Here is a 22,042-nt window from a genome sequence, read left to right as displayed (position 1 = left end):
AAAAAATGAGGAAAAAAATTAACATAAAATTAATAAAATGAAAAATAAAAATCAAAGGACCAAAATAATTATTGAGACCAAAATTAACCTTTTGAAATTATAAAAATTGAATTTAACTAAATTTAAAGTATAAAGACCAAATTTAAAGCATTTTAAAAAAACATGAATCAATTAAGTTAAACCTAAAAGTAAAAGTATAAAGACTAATGTAGTATTTAATGGTTCACATCTTAACATTTGCGATTGCTTTTGTATGTTTTGACATTTTTTTAGTTCAACAATTTATAATTAGAGATCAAATCATAGATTTTTTTAGTTCAACAGTTTATAATTAGAGATCAAATCATAGATTTTTTTAGTTCAACAGTTTATAATTAGAGATCAAATCATCTACCTTTGGATTGACGCAATTAGATGATAAACAAATAAGGTTTAATCAATAGCTCTGTTTAGCTAAATTAGGAACTCACACATATGCACTCTATAGAATGGAGATTTCTCTCTATACCTCTCCCTCCCCTATTCATTGTAGATTTTCTTTCAATAAACTCTCACAAGTTGTGGTCTTGTATTCGGTCGAGTCGCAGGAAGACTTTGTAGAAGTATAGGAAATTCAATTTTTTAATTAAATTTTGCTTAATTCTAGAAGAAAAGTTCATTTAGAATCAACTTACATTGCATCGATCAATTTGATGACAATGACGCCACCAAAACCTACCAAAATTTTTAGAAAAAATGAGGGCTCCCCATGGGCATACCGATGGTTGAACATTATTTTTTTTTTTTGCATATTCGGGCATGTGACAATGATCTGAGGGTTCACTCGTTGAGTTTGTTTACTACGTCTACTATTGTAATGAATACTTAGAGCATAAACCCCAACAAATGCTTTGGACTTAGTTTGATATATATGATTAAATGAATGTTTGCATTGATTTGTTCATGTATTCTAATGTACAGCCATGTTGATTTTTGATTTTGTGATGCAATTAATTCAAAAGTTAATGGCGATTGGAATGAATAATTAGAGCATAAATCCCAACACACTAACTATTCAATACTTCAAGTAATTATTTTCTTAAAAAAAAGGACATTAAGAGATCCATTTTTAAAGACTAAATAATACACCCAAGCAAAAACCATATGATGATTGCAAGTCCAAGCAAGTAATAATTCATCACTGGCTTTGAGAAGAATTCCAAGATGAAACCTGAAATGTTCTTGATAGAAAGGGCTATAAGAATCAAATAAGACACTAAGAAGCAAGAACAAGAACTAACATATCATTATGATCTAGAAAGTATGGATTCTGGATTGTACCCCATCTGCAAATTGAGAAAAAGGTAGAAGAATTTGGAAACGAACAAAAGCCTATCACTCTGGATTTTGAACTTGAAATGGAGATATGTGAGATGAAATCATGTATATTATTTCACCTGTCAGTAACTCCATGCTTTCATACTGAAAGTCAGGGGTTCGATAAAGCTGAGTAATTAACAAAATAACAAACTAATGACTAAGTGAAGTTAATTCCAAAGCCATCAAGCAACTGTGAAATAATAATGATAAATAACATCAATATATTCTGAGAGATTTTCAGAACTGTTCGAACTGAATCTATTGCCTGTCTCTAACATCAACCGAGCAAGAAATAATAGACACCAACAAATTCTAAAGAAAAAATCATTGCCCAAAGTGGAAACCACAAATGAGGGTTAAACTGTGCGAATTTAAATGAGAAAACGAAAAATTATCGCACCTCGAGAGTTCTCATAACTGTTATTATGTAAGGATGTCAAAAAGAAGAAAGAGAGAATCCTGAGAGGAAGGCCACATAAAATCTTCAGTTCCTCGATCTCTTATGCCACATTGGACCCCATCGTAAGGCCTGTCTAATCTAGATGGGAAAAAATTCGGGTGGCAATGATGCAAATCCAAGCATCAAAATCTACTGCAGTCATCAAGCTGTTTTTACTTTTCGGGAAGGAGGGCGTCTAAATAGACCAATCAGATCGTCGAGACCCTATGGAACAGAAACATTTTGTGAGTTTGTACTATTGGAAGGGTGAAAAGTACAAAATTCTTTTAAATAAAACACTTCAAGAGTGTTTCCAAGGAGCAAAACAAATAGTTTACTTACAAAACACTATTCTCACAGTTCATCTCAAACTCAAAATGTGCTTATGAGTGCTTTTAAATAAGTATTTTTGACAAAGGTGCTTATTAACAAATCAGATTTGACATTTGTTTTATACTCTTTTGAGTAACTCACAATCAAGCACTTGAGCCAAAACACTAAAATATTTTCTCGCAAGACTTCTTCCAAAACTATTTTTATGTTTCCAATGAGCCTTGTTTGGAAGGACCTTTTCAAGTACCAAAAACTTTTTAGGCACTTGAAAATTCATTCCAAACTGAATATACGATCATTTTGAGTGACAAGTGCTTGTAATCAAATGTCCTAAGAGCCTTTTTCATCTCATAGACATTTATCTATTCTATTCATGTTTAAGGAATTCAATATCATGAGGGATAACTTTGTAAAGTCGATAAAGTAAATAATACAACTTACCCTGGTTGTGATCACAAGGAAACAGAAGAGTAAAACTAAATACGATCCCAAGACCAAAAGCAAAACCAAGTCGAATGTCACGCTAGCAACCTGAAACAACGAACATAAAGCTTGCTTAGATCCAAGCCAAGAAAGAACACCCAAGGATAAACATAACCACCGATCTAGAATCAGCTAACACGAATATAGAAAATAATGTTGTACAAAACTAAAATAAATGGAGCTTAACTTTCAGATGGAGCAAGTAGAGAGCCAAGTTCACAATTGATCTGCGAAGTACCTGGTATATGTGAAGTTTAGCTGCAGTTGAATCATAAAAGGTGAACATCCCGTCAAATGGCTCATGTTGCAAGCTCACATCATGGGTATGGACCTCCAGTTCCTGAAAAGAGTAGAAACATATCATTGGACGAGGCCTGGGAGGTGACTTCAATTAGTAACCTAAAGCATTCGTATGATCAGCCCAGCCAAACTAAGCAACCACTAAAATATTGCGTCTGCGTAAATGGTTTTCGTGCTTTTGTAACAGACAAACATCCAAGGAAAATATGGATTAGCATTGACCGTAGAAGTTCCACCATATAAGAAATAGTAGATTTTATCAAACTAATTTCAAAAAGAGAGCTGCAATTTCTCAAAAATTCAGAATTTTTTAGCACGTCAAGTATGTTTCAGAGCAATATTTTCAGGTTGAGCTAAATGGAAGGGGACAATAATGGTAACAACTGACAATTTTGTTTTATGATATAAATTTTTCTGATGCCAGAGAGAAGGAAGGAGTAATCTTTTCAGATCAATTCTTTTTCCTTTTGAAATTGCCAATCAATCTTTGGGCGAATACAGTATACAAATGGAAGTAGATGGTATCAATTGGCACAATTTTGTTTATGATATAAAACCTTTTTTAATGCCGATATGAAAGGGTCATCTTTCGACAGAAATGGAGCAACTCGAGGCGTCCGTGACAAAAGATCCAACCATGATCGAATATAAGTTGGATTGACTGCCAAACTACTATCATCTGCAAATACTTGTATATTCTTTCCTTCATATCTGTAAATATGCCTCTGAATAAAATACAAGGAATTATGCATTAGAGAATTCTCAAAAAAAAATTATAAAATAATACCATGAACCAATTACAATTTGAAAATCAATAATGAATGTCATCCATACTTGTGCGCTCTCCACTTATAAATAAAAGTAGAATCTAAGTGTCATATTTAAACATTCTGAACTTGAGGTGAATTCTCAATTGCCAAAAACAAACACTTGCAGCTGGAAAAAGGAAAAGGTTGCGATTGCAGCAAAAGTATGGGTAAGCAAGACATAGTAAAACTTACTGCAAGACTCTCTGCGACTAACTTGATACTCTTGGCAATTGCACTCTCGTTCAAAAACAATCTATTGGAAGTTACGGTCTTGTCAGAATATACACATTTCTGCATGAATATGCATGCTCGCACACATGCAAACATGGAAGTGAAACAGAACCGGGAAACTGATCAATTTCTAAAAATTAGAACCTGTTGTCAGCTAAACCTCCGGTCCTTTCCAAAAGGTCAGGAGCAGCAGAGATTCCAGAAAGGGTAGCAGCAGTTACTCTTAATCTTGAAAACTGTTCGTGCTCCCAGGCTACCTACATCATAGAAAGGATTTATCGAGTGGGCTACGATAATCACAAAATAAAAGTAAAAATCATATACTATGCTAAAGGAAACCAAGAACAGTCTTTTTGGAAAAAAGAAAATTATTAAATAGCACACATCATGATGAAACATGTGATGATGGAGATGTACGTTAGATCAATTTGAGAACAAGCAAAAATCTTTGGCTCTTTCTGCTTTGTCCTCTCCCGCCCCCTGAATAAATAGGAAAAAGAAAAAGACCGTATCCTCTTTCCTACTAAATGTTGCTATTATCCTAGAAACACCCTTTTCATGTTGCATACATCAAAGGATACAGTAACTAAAAGAACTCAGGGTTGGTTTGGGTTATTAACTAATTATAAGCTAAGAAGCATGCACACTTACTTTCGTTTGAGCTATATTACCCCAGCCACAAGATAAACAATGCAAGCCCACATTGTCAAAACAACCAAACATAGTAATACAATGATTTCTATATTTAGAATCACAATTACAGATTTCACTTTTCATAGAAGTATCTTGTACGATACTGGTACCCTAGTCATCAAATTTCCACTAATATTCTCACTCTTTTACCAATGACAATGGAACCAGAGCCAAGGTCCAAGTTCAACAAACCACTCAGTGGGCAAGATCTCAACTCAGGTTACCAGAAGGTCTGGTGTGATTGTTTATAAATCCTGATATCAAAAAGGGTGTCAACTCAGGTTAATAATGCTAAACTATACTATAGATGTATTAGAAGCTAATAAACGTAGGAAAGCTGAGGAGTTTCATAAAGAGGATTTAGTCATGGTTCACCCCACCTATGCAAGAACTCTAGTAAGAGACAAAAAAGTGAGATGGTTTTGTGGATATACCTATGCAAAAATTGACAACCTTTTGGGATATCTACACAAGTTGAAGAAAGAAGGTTGGACCATATAAGATACTCAAAAGAGTGGGATCTAATAAATAGGTTCTTGAATTTCTAGATGTTTTACATATCTCCAAGGCTTCTAATCTTTCTAATATTATCTTTGGTAAAAGAAAATATTAAAATAAAAACTCGAGCACAACATGCATTTGAGTGCAATAGCATGAAATGAAGCACACAAAAATAGGAAAATAATTTTTTTTAAATATCTTACAAAATAAAGACAAAAATAGAAATTTTACATGTGCAGAAATGGGGGACAAAGGTTAAAAAGAAAATTTCAAAATCTAAGGCCACAAGTTCCAGAACATGGAGAGTATCATCCACACATAAAGCTGCAATCCTAAACTTAAGAATGAGTTTTTCTTAAGGGACCAATACATGTGGGGTACTTGTTATTTTTAGTTGTTTACTTGACCATTANAGGAAACCAAGAACAGTCTTTTTGGAAAAAAGAAAATTATTAAATAGCACACATCATGATGAAACATGTGATGATGGAGATGTACGTTAGATCAATTTGAGAACAAGCAAAAATCTTTGGCTCTTTCTGCTTTGTCCTCTCCCGCCCCCTGAATAAATAGGAAAAAGAAAAAGACCGTATCCTCTTTCCTACTAAATGTTGCTATTATCCTAGAAACACCCTTTTCATGTTGCATACATCAAAGGATACAGTAACTAAAAGAACTCAGGGTTGGTTTGGGTTATTAACTAATTATAAGCTAAGAAGCATGCACACTTACTTTCGTTTGAGCTATATTACCCCAGCCACAAGATAAACAATGCAAGCCCACATTGTCAAAACAACCAAACATAGTAATACAATGATTTCTATATTTAGAATCACAATTACAGATTTCACTTTTCATAGAAGTATCTTGTACGATACTGGTACCCTAGTCATCAAATTTCCACTAATATTCTCACTCTTTTACCAATGACAATGGAACCAGAGCCAAGGTCCAAGTTCAACAAACCACTCAGTGGGCAAGATCTCAACTCAGGTTACCAGAAGGTCTGGTGTGATTGTTTATAAATCCTGATATCAAAAAGGGTGTCAACTCAGGTTAATAATGCTAAACTATACTATAGATGTATTAGAAGCTAATAAACGTAGGAAAGCTGAGGAGTTTCATAAAGAGGATTTAGTCATGGTTCACCCCACCTATGCAAGAACTCTAGTAAGAGACAAAAAAGTGAGATGGTTTTGTGGATATACCTATGCAAAAATTGACAACCTTTTGGGATATCTACACAAGTTGAAGAAAGAAGGTTGGACCATATAAGATACTCAAAAGAGTGGGATCTAATAAATAGGTTCTTGAATTTCTAGATGTTTTACATATCTCCAAGGCTTCTAATCTTTCTAATATTATCTTTGGTAAAAGAAAATATTAAAATAAAAACTCGAGCACAACATGCATTTGAGTGCAATAGCATGAAATGAAGCACACAAAAATAGGAAAATAATTTTTTTTAAATATCTTACAAAATAAAGACAAAAATAGAAATTTTACATGTGCAGAAATGGGGGACAAAGGTTAAAAAGAAAATTTCAAAATCTAAGGCCACAAGTTCCAGAACATGGAGAGTATCATCCACACATAAAGCTGCAATCCTAAACTTAAGAATGAGTTTTTCTTAAGGGACCAATACATGTGGGGTACTTGTTATTTTTAGTTGTTTACTTGACCATTATTAACTCTGTTATTTTAGTGTTAGGTGGTTTGTTATTTTCTGTTAGTTACTGTTAGTAGCTAAAAGTAAGACCAAAACATAAAAATACCTACGCAATCATTTTACTGAATAATTATTTTTTTAATAAAATTCCAGTCTGATTTGTTAAAGAGTTCTGCATCAATCAGAAGCCAAAAACAAGGTACGGAGTTTTTCTCCAGACATTACAGTCACAAAGCATCTATAGTTTTTTGTATCATAATCAACATGTAGACTAATAGGCTTACTTAAACCACCCATTAGATTTGCATGCACACGTAGAAAGAAAGGTGGGGAAGCACGAGGCACAGAGTAAATGGACGTGAGTATTTTGTTAAGAGGATAAAGTGGGTATGGGACACCCTTGGTTTGATATTAAGGGAAGATTCTAGGAGCAATGTATGTGTAACAGATAGGTGGGAGTTAGGCTTGTTCTGGGGTGAGAACGAACCTTTCAAACCGTCCTGTCTTCTTTGTCCTCTTTCTATTTCAGTAATATTTCTATATAACGTTTTAGATTGTAGATCAATTTTCAAAAGAAATAATTGAATTCCATAATATTCTTTTCAGTGAAAACTAATTTTCTGNGTCAACTCAGGTTAATAATGCTAAACTATACTATAGATGTATTAGAAGCTAATAAACGTAGGAAAGCTGAGGAGTTTCATAAAGAGGATTTAGTCATGGTTCACCCCACCTATGCAAGAACTCTAGTAAGAGACAAAAAAGTGAGATGGTTTTGTGGATATACCTATGCAAAAATTGACAACCTTTTGGGATATCTACACAAGTTGAAGAAAGAAGGTTGGACCATATAAGATACTCAAAAGAGTGGGATCTAATAAATAGGTTCTTGAATTTCTAGATGTTTTACATATCTCCAAGGCTTCTAATCTTTCTAATATTATCTTTGGTAAAAGAAAATATTAAAATAAAAACTCGAGCACAACATGCATTTGAGTGCAATAGCATGAAATGAAGCACACAAAAATAGGAAAATAATTTTTTTTAAATATCTTACAAAATAAAGACAAAAATAGAAATTTTACATGTGCAGAAATGGGGGACAAAGGTTAAAAAGAAAATTTCAAAATCTAAGGCCACAAGTTCCAGNAAAAAAAAAAAAAAAAAAAAAAAAAAAAAAAAAAAAAAAAAAAAAAAAAAAAAAAAAAAAGAATTCAGGTGAATTAACTCACTCGAGGATTTGAAATATTAATCTTCTTGTGCTTCAGATCAACTTTAAAGCCCAAATCCTCGGCAACATTTGAGAAATCCTACAGAGAGGCCAGGTCATCCACAATAAACCGTTACAATAATAACATGGTATTAAGACAATAACATTTTTTTTTTTATTTACACAAGACAGAACATTTTAAAAATACATTTGCTTACTTCAAAGATTTGCTTTATGTAAGCATTTTCTGGAGGCTTAGAGACATGCAGCCATAATTTGTCATCCCATGAGCCAATACTATTTAAGCAAATGGCATAGTCAATACTCTCACGGATACGGTGATCAAAGCTTTGAAGCCACTGGGAAAACGATACTTTACATTAATGGACAACAAATAGAAACAATTATAAAAAAAAAATAATAAATAAAAAATAAATAAATAAAAAATTGAAATGAAGAAGTTTAACTAAATGGAATACATTGTAATGATAGAAAGAAATAATAATTATGATGATTGTATGTACATAGAAAGAATGAGAACCTTGTGAGTCCCATTGTAGTTGTAAGGTCCGCCAGAAGTGAGCCCAAAAAGTAGATTGTACCTTCCTCGTGTCTTAGGACTGGAATAAAGAAGAGAAAATAACCTTGCAATTTCAAGAAGTGCAACAATTCCACTTCCGTTGCTATCACTTCCCACAGATAATTCCTACAACCAGAGAGATGATCCACATCATCGAGATAAAATATAGACAAGTATGGTAGATAATGTTCGTGCACTAAACAAATCACATACAGGAGCAGCGCCAAATGTATCATATGATGCTACAATTGCAATTGTTGGGAGTTGATTAGCATCTCCATCAGATTTTAGTCCAGGCAGCCAACCCTGACACCAATTTAAAAATAAATAAATACAAAGATGAAAAAAACGATGCAACACTATCAAAAAGAATTAAACCAAACTGAGGGGAGAACAAAGCTAATCACAGCACCTCAATAACAGAACACAAACTACACAAATACACCAACCAGGGAAGTGGTAAATTATATGGAAAATACACAATTACACCGTTGTATTTTTGGACACATGACCTCTCGCTTGACCTGTCTCCATCTTGACTCATCTAATCATCATTAGGTGTCAACAGAGAAAGCATTGACATGAATGCCACGTGAAATTTTCAATTTAGTTTAACAGATATATCTGACAGAGCGGTCAAATAGACTGAAAGGTATAGGGGATCCAAACCAAAGCTAGGGACTCGGAAGATTACAAAAAGATCTCCAACAAATCAATAACACATTAAGAGGGTAACTACAAAACACTTGGGTACTAAAAAGTCAAAGAGACATAGACACAAAATTTCATATTTTTCACATTCCTAAATTAACCCAAAAATGAAAAATAAATAAAGAGCATGATGGCCTGATGAGAGTGAAACTTCCCATTGATCTTCCACATTTACTTTTAAGTTCCACCCCTCTTTCAGATACGCACAGATACTATCCCTACGCTTTTCTAATGTGGTACGGATACCCAAGACTCCAGAAGTATTTTTTTTCCTTTGTCCTGGATTGTTTCAAATGTTTCAAGATGGGTTTTGGTTTTAGCAAGAATCTANTTTTTTTTTTTTTTTTTTTTTTTTTTTTTTTTTTTTTTTTTTTTTTGAAGAATAAAGCTGGCAATATATGAACTATAGGATTTTATTATAGTTCTCGGAGATGAGACTTTTTTTAAAGAATGAATGGGAAAGAGAAGAGAGAAATATACTCATTGAATAATTTCAAGTTAATATCTAAACTAATTCTAATTGGTTTAACTAATTTAGATATATTTAATCAAATGTAGTAATTAAAAAAATTACCAGAGTGGAACCTATAAAATAAACCATTTAATTCTCCCGGTAATAATTATCTTACTTATCCAAATACAAGCATTTAATTTTTCTTATAATGAACCGAACTGTCATTGAAAAAAAAAATACTAGGGCATCCAAAAAAACCAAGACCCCATAAAAAAGACAACTAAAAAAAGGGGCTTCACTCAAGTAAAATGAGCCTTAAGAANAAAAAAAAAAAAAAAAAAAAAAAAAAAAAAAAAAAAAAAAAAAAAAAAAAAACTTGTCACCAAAGACCAAAGAGATATAGAACCTAATGAGGGACCAAACATCTCTAGGATCCCCCACAAGTTCCACAACACGACAAAAACTCCCACTTGCCACAAAAACCTCTCCTCTCTCGAAAAGACAGATTGAGAAGGATCTTCTCAATCATCTTTCTATACCCCTTGTGTTGAGCAAACTAAAAGCCGAAGTTACGACTATAGAGAATATGATCAAGATCTTCCTCTACCATCTAACGAAGAATGCAACAAAACGGTTCTATCAAAGTAGACATCTTTTTTGCATGGATGATTTGCAAACGATTCTTCAGAATTTTCTCATTCCACACAATTGAAAAAAACAAACTCAATGACCAAAAAAGGGTTCAACAAACACAGAAAGAATGAGCTACAAGAAAAACTCATAGTGAAGTTCAGACTCCAAAAACCAACATCCTTCTCCCTAGTCTAAGCTCAAACTAATCAAAGATAAGAGAGCCATGACATCCACCATTCCTCTGTTCAATAGGGGTCTATACCTCCTTATCCTTCCAAAAGTACATTTCCCTCCCATCACCTACTTACTCGACCAAATAAGAAAAGGATTGGAGTTCAATGGAAATGTCTTTCCAAGAATATCTAAAAGTGCCTTTGACCCCACCCAACATCCATGAGGACTATATTTACTCACTTCTTTGACCCCTCCCAACATCCATGAGGACTATATTTTACTCACTAGGTTTGACTCAGAACCACGAGAACCATTCAACCAACAAAAAATCATGTAACAAGAGAGTGATAATGAGTTTAAGCCTGTGGCGTTAGGTGGCCTTGAGATTGGGAGCCTGAAGTTATGTATTGAGGGTTTATTGCCCAAGTGGTTGCGGTAGTACTTCATAGAATCCAATGCTTTGTGGCACAAAGTTATTACAAGTCAAATGACCCCAGACCCTTTTGAGCGGGGTATGATGTCAGTGGCACCAAGGGGCCTCATAAACTTCTCTAAAAAGTGATTGCCCTTGGCTTCCCTTCTTTTTCTTCTGGGTTAGAACCTGTTAGGGGAGGAACCCGTGTGTATTATTGGGAGGATTGGTGGGTTAGAAACCCTCTACGAGTTTCATATCATTTTTTGGGAAAGAAGTTGCATTTTGTGGCTTCTATTCTACTATCATTGGATCCCTCCTCCTCGTTTTTGGGTTTCAAATGTCATCTTTCTTATAGATAGACGTTAGACGTTGTAGGCCTCCTTTCTCTTATCCATGATCTAACATTTGGTGCAAAGGAGAAAGGACTTTAGGCTTTGGACCATGGAATCTTCGAGGGGCTTCTCTTGCAGTTCTTTCTTTTGTTTGTTTTCAAACCTTTCCTTGCCCCAACCTACTTAGTCTTCTCCTCACTACAGAAGGTAAATAGCAAGTTTTACATGGGAGAGTGAAAAATATGAACCGTATTCATAGACATTCTTCCTTTGTGTTGCTCCTACGGTGGTGCACCCTTTGTAGGTGTCGCTCAAAGGAATTGCATCACTTATTGTGAGGTTGTCAGATTGTTTAGACTCTGTGGCCTTGTTGGCTGACCTTGTTTGGTTTATGGGAAGAACTTAAGTGATAGTCAAAGGGAAGAACTTTTCACAGCCTATTAGCAAGCACTTTTGCAGGAATCTTGTAAATAGTAGTAATGAGATTGATGGGCCTAAAATCCTTCACCTTAGTTCCCCTGCCTTTTTTAGGGATAAGCAAATAAAAGGTTTCTTTCCAGGTACTAACCACTATCTCCCTCTAACAAGGTCATCCTTGATAATATCCTGGTTATCTTGGAAGAAGGCTATGGAAAAATCGTCAGGACCAGGAGACTTATTCCTATCACACACAAAGACCAAACTTCTAATTTCATTCAAAGAAAATAGGGCCACCAACTCCACATTCTCAAAATTAGAAACAGAAATAGGGCACGAATCAAAAACCTTTCAATAAAGTTCTTGGGAGAAACAATCGGGTCATAGAGTGTCGTGAAAAGGAAAGAATCTCCTCATCCAACTCTCCTTCCCCTTTAACCTCCTTTACTCTTTCATTCCGAAAGAACCCAATAAAATTCTTGCATTTTCTTCTATTAACCATCCTGTGAAATAAGGGGCATGTTACAATCCCCTCTTTAGCCCATCTCACTTTCGCCTTTTACCTCCAGCTGCAACTTTCCTTTCTAACCAAATCTTCAAATGCACCCTTAAGGGAGTGTATGCCCAAGTGCATTCTTTCATTTTGCTCAAAGAAAACTCGAGTATATAAAACTGTAAGGTCAACAAGCCCAACCACTTTTTCTGAGTAAAAGTTTTCTAATTTGCTATTGTATTTGATATCAAGACAATCACTTGGACTCCAACATGTTGCTTAGAAGCATAATGCAGATGGTGCATCCTAGCTTGCTTTAATTAAGCTGTTTGTCGAGGGAAATGTATTCAAATATACAACTGTAGACAATAACTCTAGTTGTTCACATTTTAAGGAAACCGGAAAAGGTACCTGAATATTTGTAATCGTGGAAGATACAAGTTTCCTTGGTTCTGCTGCTGAAACAACAAGCTTGTACCTGCAAACATTTATGAATACCGAGAAGATTAGCAACTATATACTTAACCTCAAGCTCTCAAATCTTCTTTATGATGAACAAGATTGTAGATAGTATGAATTTAAAAAAATAAATAAATAAAAAGTTGCAAATGGCACAACAGTTTATACTGCAAGTACTTCTTTTAATGCAAAACTGAATGATTTGATATCAAATCAAAATTAAAGGCTGATAGATTTTCTTTTTAACATGGTGTAAATTTCAATCAAACATCAGAAGTGTCAAGACATATTAAGAATTTCACCAAAAAAAAAATGATCACAATTTTATAAGTTTTTTTATTAAATAAAAAAAAATTAAAAATAACCAGGCTTTCATTGAGAGAGATGAAAAGATATACATGAGCATAGAAAGAAAAAACAAGCCCAAGAACAAAAAATAACCCCAAACCAAATACAAAATGGGGCTCCAATCCAAAAGAATTTCATAAGTTATTTAAGAAGTGCAGAAACTCTATTGATTTCTATAATTTTTCCAAAATATTAATTCACATCGATAACTAGATCAAAATTTCTAAAAAAATTGAGATCACAATCATTGGTAGTTAATTCCTTCAGTATGAACTAATAAAGGAAAATAACAGGAAAGGGGAGGATAGGAGATAGTAGCGAAAATAAAACATAAGAAGGAGAAACATAATATAATTTAACATCCAATACTTATGTTGTTGTCTGTTGCAATAGAAGGCTTATGCAGCAGCAAAAAGAACCCTTGCAGCAGCAAAATTTCATAATAAATTCAACTAACCCGCCAGTAGTTGCAGTTGCAAGCTGACCAGTGGCATCATTGCTCTTAACATCAGCCAAAACAGCATTAATATCTTCACCTTCTGAGGCAAAATATACAGGGTACTGGAACGACACAGATACTTTCAGAAACACAAACATGTTATAGAAATTGAAAATATAAATTGCAGTAAGGGAATACAAGACGGTGGTCATAATTCACAAACTGATAGAACATAACGTGCATTTATCAAACGTAGAAAGAAAAAACTTTCATTGATATAAAAGAAGTTAAATGCTTAAATGTTTCAACCAGAAGTTATTTTCATTTCACTTACAGGTAGAGTAGCATGTATGAGCAACCGTTCAAGTTCAACCAGTAAATCCTTAATCATCCCATCTCCATTTTGTGGACATTTAAAGTCATCATTTTTCGGGCCATCCGAGCCAAGAATCTTGGGAAGCAAGATCAGGAGACCTCCCAGACGCTTTCTTTGAGATATACATTCTGCACAAGACCAAAAAGATATCCCGGTTACCAACAGGAGAAAGAAGAGCGGTAATTGTAAACCCACAATTCTTATATCACATAATCTTCAGGATTTCTAATATGTGAGAAGTTAAAAAGTAAGAACAGTCATATTCTTCATCCTTCAAATAGAGGAGAAATTAGATTAACGAAGTTCTGCAATTCTTCAAGCACGCTATTGTTCGATAATAGAAAGAAGATCAAACCTCCCACACTTGGCATATTCCAATGCATCAAATACTCAAAGGGTGAACAACTTCACAGACTTGTTCAGTCATTGAAGCCGGGGGGTCGTGAACGAAATTTCCCCACAACAAACGAAGTTAATCTAAAACTGTATCTACGAAAGTAATTCAAGCCGCCAACAGTTAAAACACAGTTCCTAAAATCTCCACACGCAACTAAGAAAGTGTAGTGGTTTAAGATAACGACAAAGTGCATAAAGGGAGTCGAGAAGTAGGAAAAAGAAAAGCACGGTGTACCTTTGACGAAGGTGAAGTTGAGTTCACAAAGAGGAATGATGAAAACGGTGCGAGAGAGATCAGCAGCAGGGGGAAAATGAAGAGAGGCAGCATGGTGATTGAGTGAAGCGGCGCGGGATCCAAAGGGAACGCCAGAGATATCGTAGTGAATGAGGCGATAGACATCGACGACAGTGGCGGCGTCACAGAGCTCGGTGCAGGCAACTAGAAGGAAGACGAGAGCAAGGAGAGGGTAGAAGGATTCGAGGACTTGAGGCTCGCGGGGTTTACGAGGAGCCATGGATGGATGCAAGATCTGGAGGAGCTCAGTTGGGGGAGGGGAAGGGCGTTGGAGGGATAGGGAATTTGATCACAATAATATGGGTTTGGATGCGCACATGGAAATGGAATCAGCTCGTGCCTCTTGCCGGTTCTTCTCGCCGTTCAGTTCAGATGCCCACCGGCTGCATAAATGACACACCTGCCCTTCCACCCCAACGCCCACTAAGCGCCGCCTAAATTAACGGAAACATATTTCTCAAAAAAAAATATATATATATATATATATATAATTTTAATAAAATATATTAAGATGTCAAAAATAAATTTATTTCAAAAATACTTTTAAATTTAAATTTTTTTATTAATACTCTTTAATTTTTTTTAAATTTTTAAAAATACTTTTATCATTATTACTAGTTTTAGAAAATATTCATGAAATTAACGCTTTTTTATAAAAAAAATTCTTATTGAAATATACGGATGAAAATTGTCTTATCGATATTTTATAGATAATCTCTAAACTTTTTTTTATGTTACTTTTAAAAATTCATAATATTTTGTTGAATGTGATAGTAACGATAAATGTTGAAGTTTTTTAAAAAGTAACTACTCTTTCAAAGATTGATGATTTGATCTCTCAACGTTCAACTCCCTAGGGTGCCCTGTAGGGCTATCGAAGAATCGAAGTGTTGTGTTTCTTGGGTCGTTCGGGTGGCGTGGTGGCGTTCCGGATCCTTTGCCACATGGTTCTTCTTTGGGATCTCTTCTCTAATTATGATGGAACTTATGTTGTTATATTCATGTGGTTGGGTTTGTTTCTCAATTCACTGGTTTTTAGAGAGAGAAATTACATGTAAATAAACTACCTAGCACCAATTATCTCATTTTTCAATCCATTTTTGCATTTTTCAACATCGCGCGTAGAATTTGAACGAAATAAGTTGATAATGTAAAAATATCATTACAAACCTAATAGAATCAAATCCAATAATTGTACGAGCTCATTTATGTAGTAATTTGTACAAAATGTCTCGTAATCTCTTTTCGATTGATGTTAATAAAAAGGCCAGATAATGCATTAGAAATAAAAAATAAACTTTATACGAAAAATATGAAAACGTCCAATCTATGTACTTAGTATTAACGAAATTGTCTCCTATAAACATTTTTAACGAGTAATACATCCAGAAAGAGCTACCAAGCAACCCCCTGCCTACTCATCAAGGGCCNAAAAAAAAAAAAAAAAAAAAAAAAAAAAAAAAAAAACAATGGTCATTGCTGTAATCTGATGATTGCCAAAATAAATCTTAGAAAAAGTTCAATCATATAACTCACAAATAACATATCAATCACTGGCCTAGCTAAAACCGACTCGAACAACAACTGGGGTTCAGTAATGGCAGAAACAGGGCACTTTTTAATTCTTCTCTTCACTAAGCAACTAACCATTTGTGCACTAAAACATGAAATGGCATACTACTTAATCCCAATGGTGTTTGATTGAATTACTGAACGTCTGCATATCATCTCCATATCAGTTATGGTGTAGGAAAGGGAGTTAAAACGCTGACCTGCAACCAGTAGTTGCTTCGAACATAAAATGGGCAGGTCATTTGTCGCTGGTTAATGTCGAAAAGCGTGGCGCAGTCATGCCGAGCCCCCATCATTTTCTGGAAAGTCCAATTTCAGGTTTTCATTGTCCCTGTAAACTTGAACAAGTGCAGCTGCTTTATAGACAAACATCCCAACCATGGCTGGCGTGAGCTAAACACAGGAAGAGAATCACATGACAACATAAGAGAGTTATTTTCGGGGCTACATGCATTTAAAATAAATATAGTCTTTTTAACTCGAGATTAGTTCAATTGGTTAAAACATTATATCTGACGAAAAGGTCCACACATATAGTCATTTGTTACCTGGAAGTCGAAGAAGTCGTTGGCAAGATATTTATGAGAGAGGATCCATATTGCATATATTGCAGCAGGAATCAAAAGCCTAGGAGATGATAGGGCCATGCTACTTCCCCTCACTGATTTTTCGAACACGTTCTGGATATCTTCACTTCTTATTCCAATTCTGGCACAAAGAATGAATGTTGATTGTGACAAACAAGTTATACTCAATAAACAAATAGATCGACTATGGCATTTATCCATACTTTTTCATCTTTTTCTGCGTGAAGATATCGGGAACCGTGTCTTTAGATAGTTTGTCAGCATGTCGATATAATAGCTGGAGGTATAAGCAACTGCATTGGAGATAATCCCAGATGTTATTGCACAATTACAACAAAATAACAAGGTTTCTCTGATAAATGTGCAATAGAAATCTAATCACAATTTGAGAACGGATATATTTTTTTTTTTATTTCCTCCGTAGGAGGCAAAAACTGATTTGACTAGAGGTCACTTTGATTCTTACAAACTTCTCCAAGAAATTGTTTTGGAAGAGTCTTGTTAATTAATATTTATTCTTATATCCTGACCAAGATCTTGTTTGAAAACTTCAAATCATGGAATGAAAACTTAACTCTTGGTAGTGAACCAAAGCATGCCAAAATGAAGTTGCAAAATAACAGCAACATTAAACTCATATCAACTAACCTCGAAAGGGCTCCTACTGCATAACTAATAGCAGCCTGAACAGAAAAAACATATAAATTCCTTCATCAGCAAGCAAGCTCCTCTCAACTCATGAGTCATGTTAAGAAAAAGTGAGGTGTCACTTGAAGAAAATGAGATGATCCAGGCCAATAAATGTTAATGAAATAGATACTGGAGTCTAAGTAACATAGCAACTATATTATAATATAATGACTCTAGTCTATAATGGCATCCTTCCTTCTACTTTGTACTAAAAGAACTGTAAATCAACCAAAAAAATTTACTGTAGCACACAAGATAATGCCCTATCTTCTTCAATTGGAATATACCTGGAACGAAAACACTATCAGGCAATACCCGCTGCATGCAGTTCCAATGCCAACAGACAAAAGCATCAGTTCCCTCTTGAGCTGTGTTAAAAAGGGAATTAATGATCAACTTCCAAATTCTTTAATGGTCAAATGTTCATCTTCCATCATTTTTTGCCAATTATTCTGTAGTTTCATGATGTAGCCAAAAAGTAAATTACCACAAAAGAAAAAGGAAAAGGAGAAAAGCTTTAAATGCAACTAGATTACATAAGGGAGCACTTTATCAAATCAATTTTATACTCAAAGCATCTCATACAATCAACGCCAAAGCCACAGTAGTGTAAGGAGCAAAACATCATCTGCCCATGCGAATTGAAAAGAAAACAAAATGGAAGCATCTGTAAACCAATAAGTGTGCAAGCACAGAAAGTTTACATGCTCAACAAATTACTATAGAAACTTCAAAAAAAAAGTAGGTTAAAATGCATAATGAATATTATCTACGTAGAATTTATTAATGACTAATATATAACTGATTTCCATTAAAAAAAATAATTTATTTAAGCTTGTAGGTAAACATATAATAATTTCATAATTTTTTCCTAAAATCAGTTATTAAAAATATAAAACTATAAGGTCTGCTTATGGCCCAATTAGCCAGTACAGCCCAACTAATCGAACTATATGTTTAAGGGTTGTTTGGGCCAAATGTTTTTATGCTAGACTTGGTCCATTCAACCGCCTATGTTTCAAAAATGAAAACAATTCCTTGGGAGGCTCTTACCTCTGTAGGCCCCAATTCAATCCAGCCCCAACTCTTTTGGTGACCCATTTATATTAGGTACAAACTTTGAAAAATATGGGAAATTTTGATTTTGGACAAGTTTAGTGATTGAAGGGCAGACATTAATTTTATATCAAGATGATCTTAGATGACATAAAAGTATTACCACCTTACATAAACAACCAATGAACATACTGAGTTCAAGTATCATACAGCTTCATATTTGAGAAAATTTAGTTTCTTCCTTCTTTCACGGTCATCTGGCAGTATCTGTTAAAGAAAATAGAGAGTTAAGGAAAGTGATTGACTGATCTTATCTGGCAACTGATCCAGAGCAATTAAACTGGTTCATGGAAACCACATATAAAATGAATTCTATAACTCATAACATAAGAGCTGGAGTAGGCACACCTTATCACCAGCTTTTTTATTGATTGGTGCAGAGGTACCACCTGAGACCCATGCTTGAGTGGCGGACAATTTCAAAAATCCACCACCATCATTGTTTTCATCAACCTACAAGTTGTAAATCAAGAATTAAGGGGAAAATACTACACTATCCTCTGAAGAAGGTCACCGTTTTGGTGCATTTTAAGCATTGATAAAACCATTCAAAATACAGTTTAGTATTCAGACAATTAACAAAGATTTCAAAATTACATGAAATTCATCAATTTAGTGTAATGTACAGTACATGTAGTGCAGATAAAAAAACTGATTTCAACAGCATACGTGGAAACTCACATCAGTGTCTGTTCCTTCTACTATAGCCAAAAAGTTTGCAAACAATTCTTACATAGAACATTTTGGTGTTATTTGTTCATCTTCCTGAAAAATTAGATGGGCATAGCCACAACTTTTATCATTTTCTTCACATAATTTGACATGATTGAGCCTGTGTTTCATCTACTTATACTAAGTTGGAAGATATCTACTATCATACTGCTAGAGTAACAAAATGCTACTAGGGTACCAAAGTGACGATACAAATATGTTCTTTAAATATTGTAGAAACATATTAATTTCTTAGTTTCCAATGGCTGGCTATGATGCAGACCTCCCTTTGACATCATAAATACTAAGCATTGAAATGCTATCATAAATTGAACATTGAAACTGAAAGCATTAAAAATGCTAAGCATATTGTACCAGAACTTCTTGGGAAGTATCAGTAAATCTGTCATCAGTCACATCTTCGAATTTCACGACCTCTCTCTGCCAAAGCATATCAGAAGTTTTTGATATAAAATCTGCATTTAGTTTTCGTTCCTCAAAGAATGCTTGTAAAACATCCTCTTCTGCAATTTCACTTACTGAAAAAACAAGACACTATGTGAAGATCAGCATGCGCTCGTTAGCCAACTAAAAGTTAAAAGCACTGGAATAGGCTGCCAGAAAATAACAATAATACATTACTTGTAGTAAAGAAACTACTAATGAAAATGCAAGGAAAATCACAAGCATTGTGTCAACAGTACAAAGCCCAAAGAAGAGGACAAAATCTTTGTAAGTTTCAAATAGCCCAGTAAATTACTATGTACTTGTATCTAATATAAACAATTATTAATAAATAGTTAAGAGTATCTATGCATAGATAACATGCAATTTAAACAATAACTTCATGAAAATTAATATTTTTCATTACAAAAATTAGAAAAAGGCTGAATGATGAATTTTATAATATATTATTGTAAGAACAAATAAAAAACAATTGCTATATATTAATGATATCAAAACTTATGAAGTTGATCGTATCCTACTTGATTAAAAAATAGTCAAATAATATCCTTTTCATATATAAAGAATATTTCAAGAAAACATATTAATATTACTGAATTTATTTTAAAAAACATGAATTAAAAGTTACGTATAAAAAGACATTCAAGGCCATTAGATAGTTTGCAAAATCAAATTAATTGAAGAAAATTTAACTGGATGATATACTTTTTTAGTAAGCAAACAGGAATCTCATAGATGGTATTAAATTNAAAAAAAAAAAAAAAAAAAAAAAAAAAAAAAAAAAAAATTACAGATAGCCATTGAAGGAAGGATACAGTTTACACCATGAGAAGCCTACAAAATAAACATTGTCAAGGCAGTAATCTATGCTTTTTTGCTTTATCATTGAAAGTTCTAATGTTCCCCTCAAACCAAAGGCTTTGCATCAAATATTATTGAATACATGAGAGAGATTCTAGTCTAAAGGGAGTATAAAAATAAAAACAGATACTAAAGGCATTAACAAAGTAATCCACTAAGAATTAAGCTTAACATGAATTTACCACTAATCCTACTGCATTAGTAAATATTAGCTGCTACCCACCCTACTTATCCTAGTTCTTAATTATAACTGTTGACTTTATAACTCAAGTTGATTCAACAGTGGTTCTTCTTATTCTGTTATTCTGTGGTGAATGGTCTGATTATCGTATCCGGACGTTATCTCAACTTTTGACACATTCTTCTTAGCCTTCGACTTTCACTAGATTCACAACTCTAAGTGAAGAAATCACGCAGGAAGTGAGTGAGCATTTACCACTCGAATGAAGGAGGAAGATGCGGGAGAAATCATTCGAGTTCTCGAAGCTCTCTTTTCTAATATCTCTCTGATTCTTAAAAAAAATATCATGAGTCATCCTGGGATCGCATAATAGCTTGACATCACTCTTCAGCCATTGGTTCTTCTAAGGAGAGGAACCGCATGAAAATTGGCTTTTCTGAAGAATAGGACTTAGTAACTTTGGCTTTCCACAGTAAATTGTCAATTCCTTTGGGAAACGTAGCTTAGAAGTTAGAATACGTCAACAACTCAAACGAATAATCTACTTTTCACATCCTAGTGTCCTTGAAGTTGGGATCAATGAAAACTGAGTTACATGGGAGAAGTAAGACTACCTATTAATTCCCTATCTCTACGTATACAGAGTTAAGAACAAAGCGTTCAGTTTCTTATCAAAACGCTGTTGAATTTCAGTGGAAAAAACTTCAAATTCCCCCATTATAATCACCTTCCAATTGAAGCAACCAAACAGTCTTCAAATTGGACAGAATCAATAGAATATCAAATCACCAAACCGAAATTCCAAAAAATGACTCCTAACTTCGATTCTAACCTCGCGTTATTACGCTCTTCTCGGTCCACTGGAAAATCAAGCTAACAATGTGAAAAGAAGTATGGAAGAACAGACCTGCCCGAATTCTTGCTCGCGATAATGGAATAGGGAGCTTTGATTTCTGCAAATGAGATAATGCTGTAGCTGTGCGAGGTAGGAATCTGGTTGGCGGTGGAGTCTGCTTGCAGGTGAAGCATGTAACCATAGAAAGAGTTTCCATGGCTTATCCGAGCTTCACAATCGTGGGAACCAAAATATCTTTCCGGGAAGCATTTTTGTAAGCCGGCTGAGTTCGACTTTATTTCTCGATTAAATTATTAAAATACCACTAAAAATTTTCATTTTAATTTAAAACTAAAATAAATTGAAAATATACTTGAAGGCTATATGTCACGCTGACAGTGCATTCGAATGAAAGAGATCATAAAGATATGATGGTTAATAAATTATGACACCCGAGTAAATGAGAGGTACATGA

The 22,042-nt window shown here is 34.2% G+C and overlaps 2 protein-coding genes across 2 annotated transcripts; both read right to left on the bottom strand.

The window, feature by feature from the left end:
* Positions 1 to 1,439: 1,439 nt before the first annotated feature.
* On the bottom strand, positions 1,440 to 14,977 carry LOC111784105 (nicalin-1-like). Its single transcript, XM_023664936.1, has 14 exons — positions 14,490 to 14,977; positions 13,817 to 13,986; positions 13,501 to 13,604; positions 12,648 to 12,714; positions 8,821 to 8,913; positions 8,569 to 8,733; positions 8,246 to 8,386; positions 8,050 to 8,127; positions 4,099 to 4,211; positions 3,916 to 3,976; positions 3,472 to 3,639; positions 2,853 to 2,954; positions 2,573 to 2,662; positions 1,440 to 2,023 (listed from the first exon to the last, which is right to left on the bottom strand). Exons 1-14 carry the CDS (start codon positions 14,767 to 14,769, stop codon positions 1,961 to 1,963), a joined length of 1,695 nt encoding a protein of 564 aa, XP_023520704.1. The 5' UTR covers positions 14,770 to 14,977; the 3' UTR covers positions 1,440 to 1,960.
* A 907-nt stretch (positions 14,978 to 15,884) lies between these two features.
* Positions 15,885 to 21,855, bottom strand: LOC111784120. The gene is made up of 9 exons (XM_023664950.1): positions 21,640 to 21,855; positions 19,601 to 19,764; positions 18,863 to 18,967; positions 18,665 to 18,721; positions 17,686 to 17,766; positions 17,357 to 17,391; positions 16,912 to 17,001; positions 16,670 to 16,829; positions 15,885 to 16,514 (listed from the first exon to the last, which is right to left on the bottom strand). Exons 1-9 carry the CDS (start codon positions 21,782 to 21,784, stop codon positions 16,398 to 16,400), a joined length of 954 nt encoding a protein of 317 aa, XP_023520718.1. The 5' UTR covers positions 21,785 to 21,855; the 3' UTR covers positions 15,885 to 16,397.
* Between the last annotated feature and the right edge of the window lie 187 nt (positions 21,856 to 22,042).

This window comes from Cucurbita pepo, unplaced genomic scaffold (assembly GCF_002806865.2).
Source record: "Cucurbita pepo subsp. pepo cultivar mu-cu-16 unplaced genomic scaffold, ASM280686v2 Cp4.1_scaffold000154, whole genome shotgun sequence".
In the NCBI taxonomy this organism is placed as follows: domain Eukaryota; kingdom Viridiplantae; phylum Streptophyta; class Magnoliopsida; order Cucurbitales; family Cucurbitaceae; genus Cucurbita; species Cucurbita pepo.
Note: the sequence above shows the minus strand (reverse complement) of the source record. Positions and strands in the feature narration are given on the sequence as shown.

Excerpts from the sequence above, each read along its gene's own strand:
- LOC111784105 (XM_023664936.1), bottom strand. The coding sequence starts at position 14,769 with ATGGCTCCTCGTAAACCCCGCGAGCCTCAAGTCCTCGAATCCTTCTAC. Across the intron at positions 3,977-4,098 it reads GGAGGTTTAGCTGACAACAG|ATTGTTTTTGAACGAGAGTG; the intron begins GTTCTAATTTTT and ends AACTTCCAATAG. Across the intron at positions 2,663-2,852 it reads CTAAACTTCACATATACCAG|GTTGCTAGCGTGACATTCGA; the intron begins GTACTTCGCAGA and ends TCGTTGTTTCAG.
- LOC111784120 (XM_023664950.1), bottom strand. The coding sequence starts at position 21,784 with ATGGAAACTCTTTCTATGGTTACATGCTTCACCTGCAAGCAGACTCCA. Across the intron at positions 18,968-19,600 it reads ATACTTCCCAAGAAGTTCTG|GTTGATGAAAACAATGATGG; the intron begins GTACAATATGCT and ends TACAACTTGTAG. Across the intron at positions 16,515-16,669 it reads ACGACTTCTTCGACTTCCAG|CTCACGCCAGCCATGGTTGG; the intron begins GTAACAAATGAC and ends TCCTGTGTTTAG.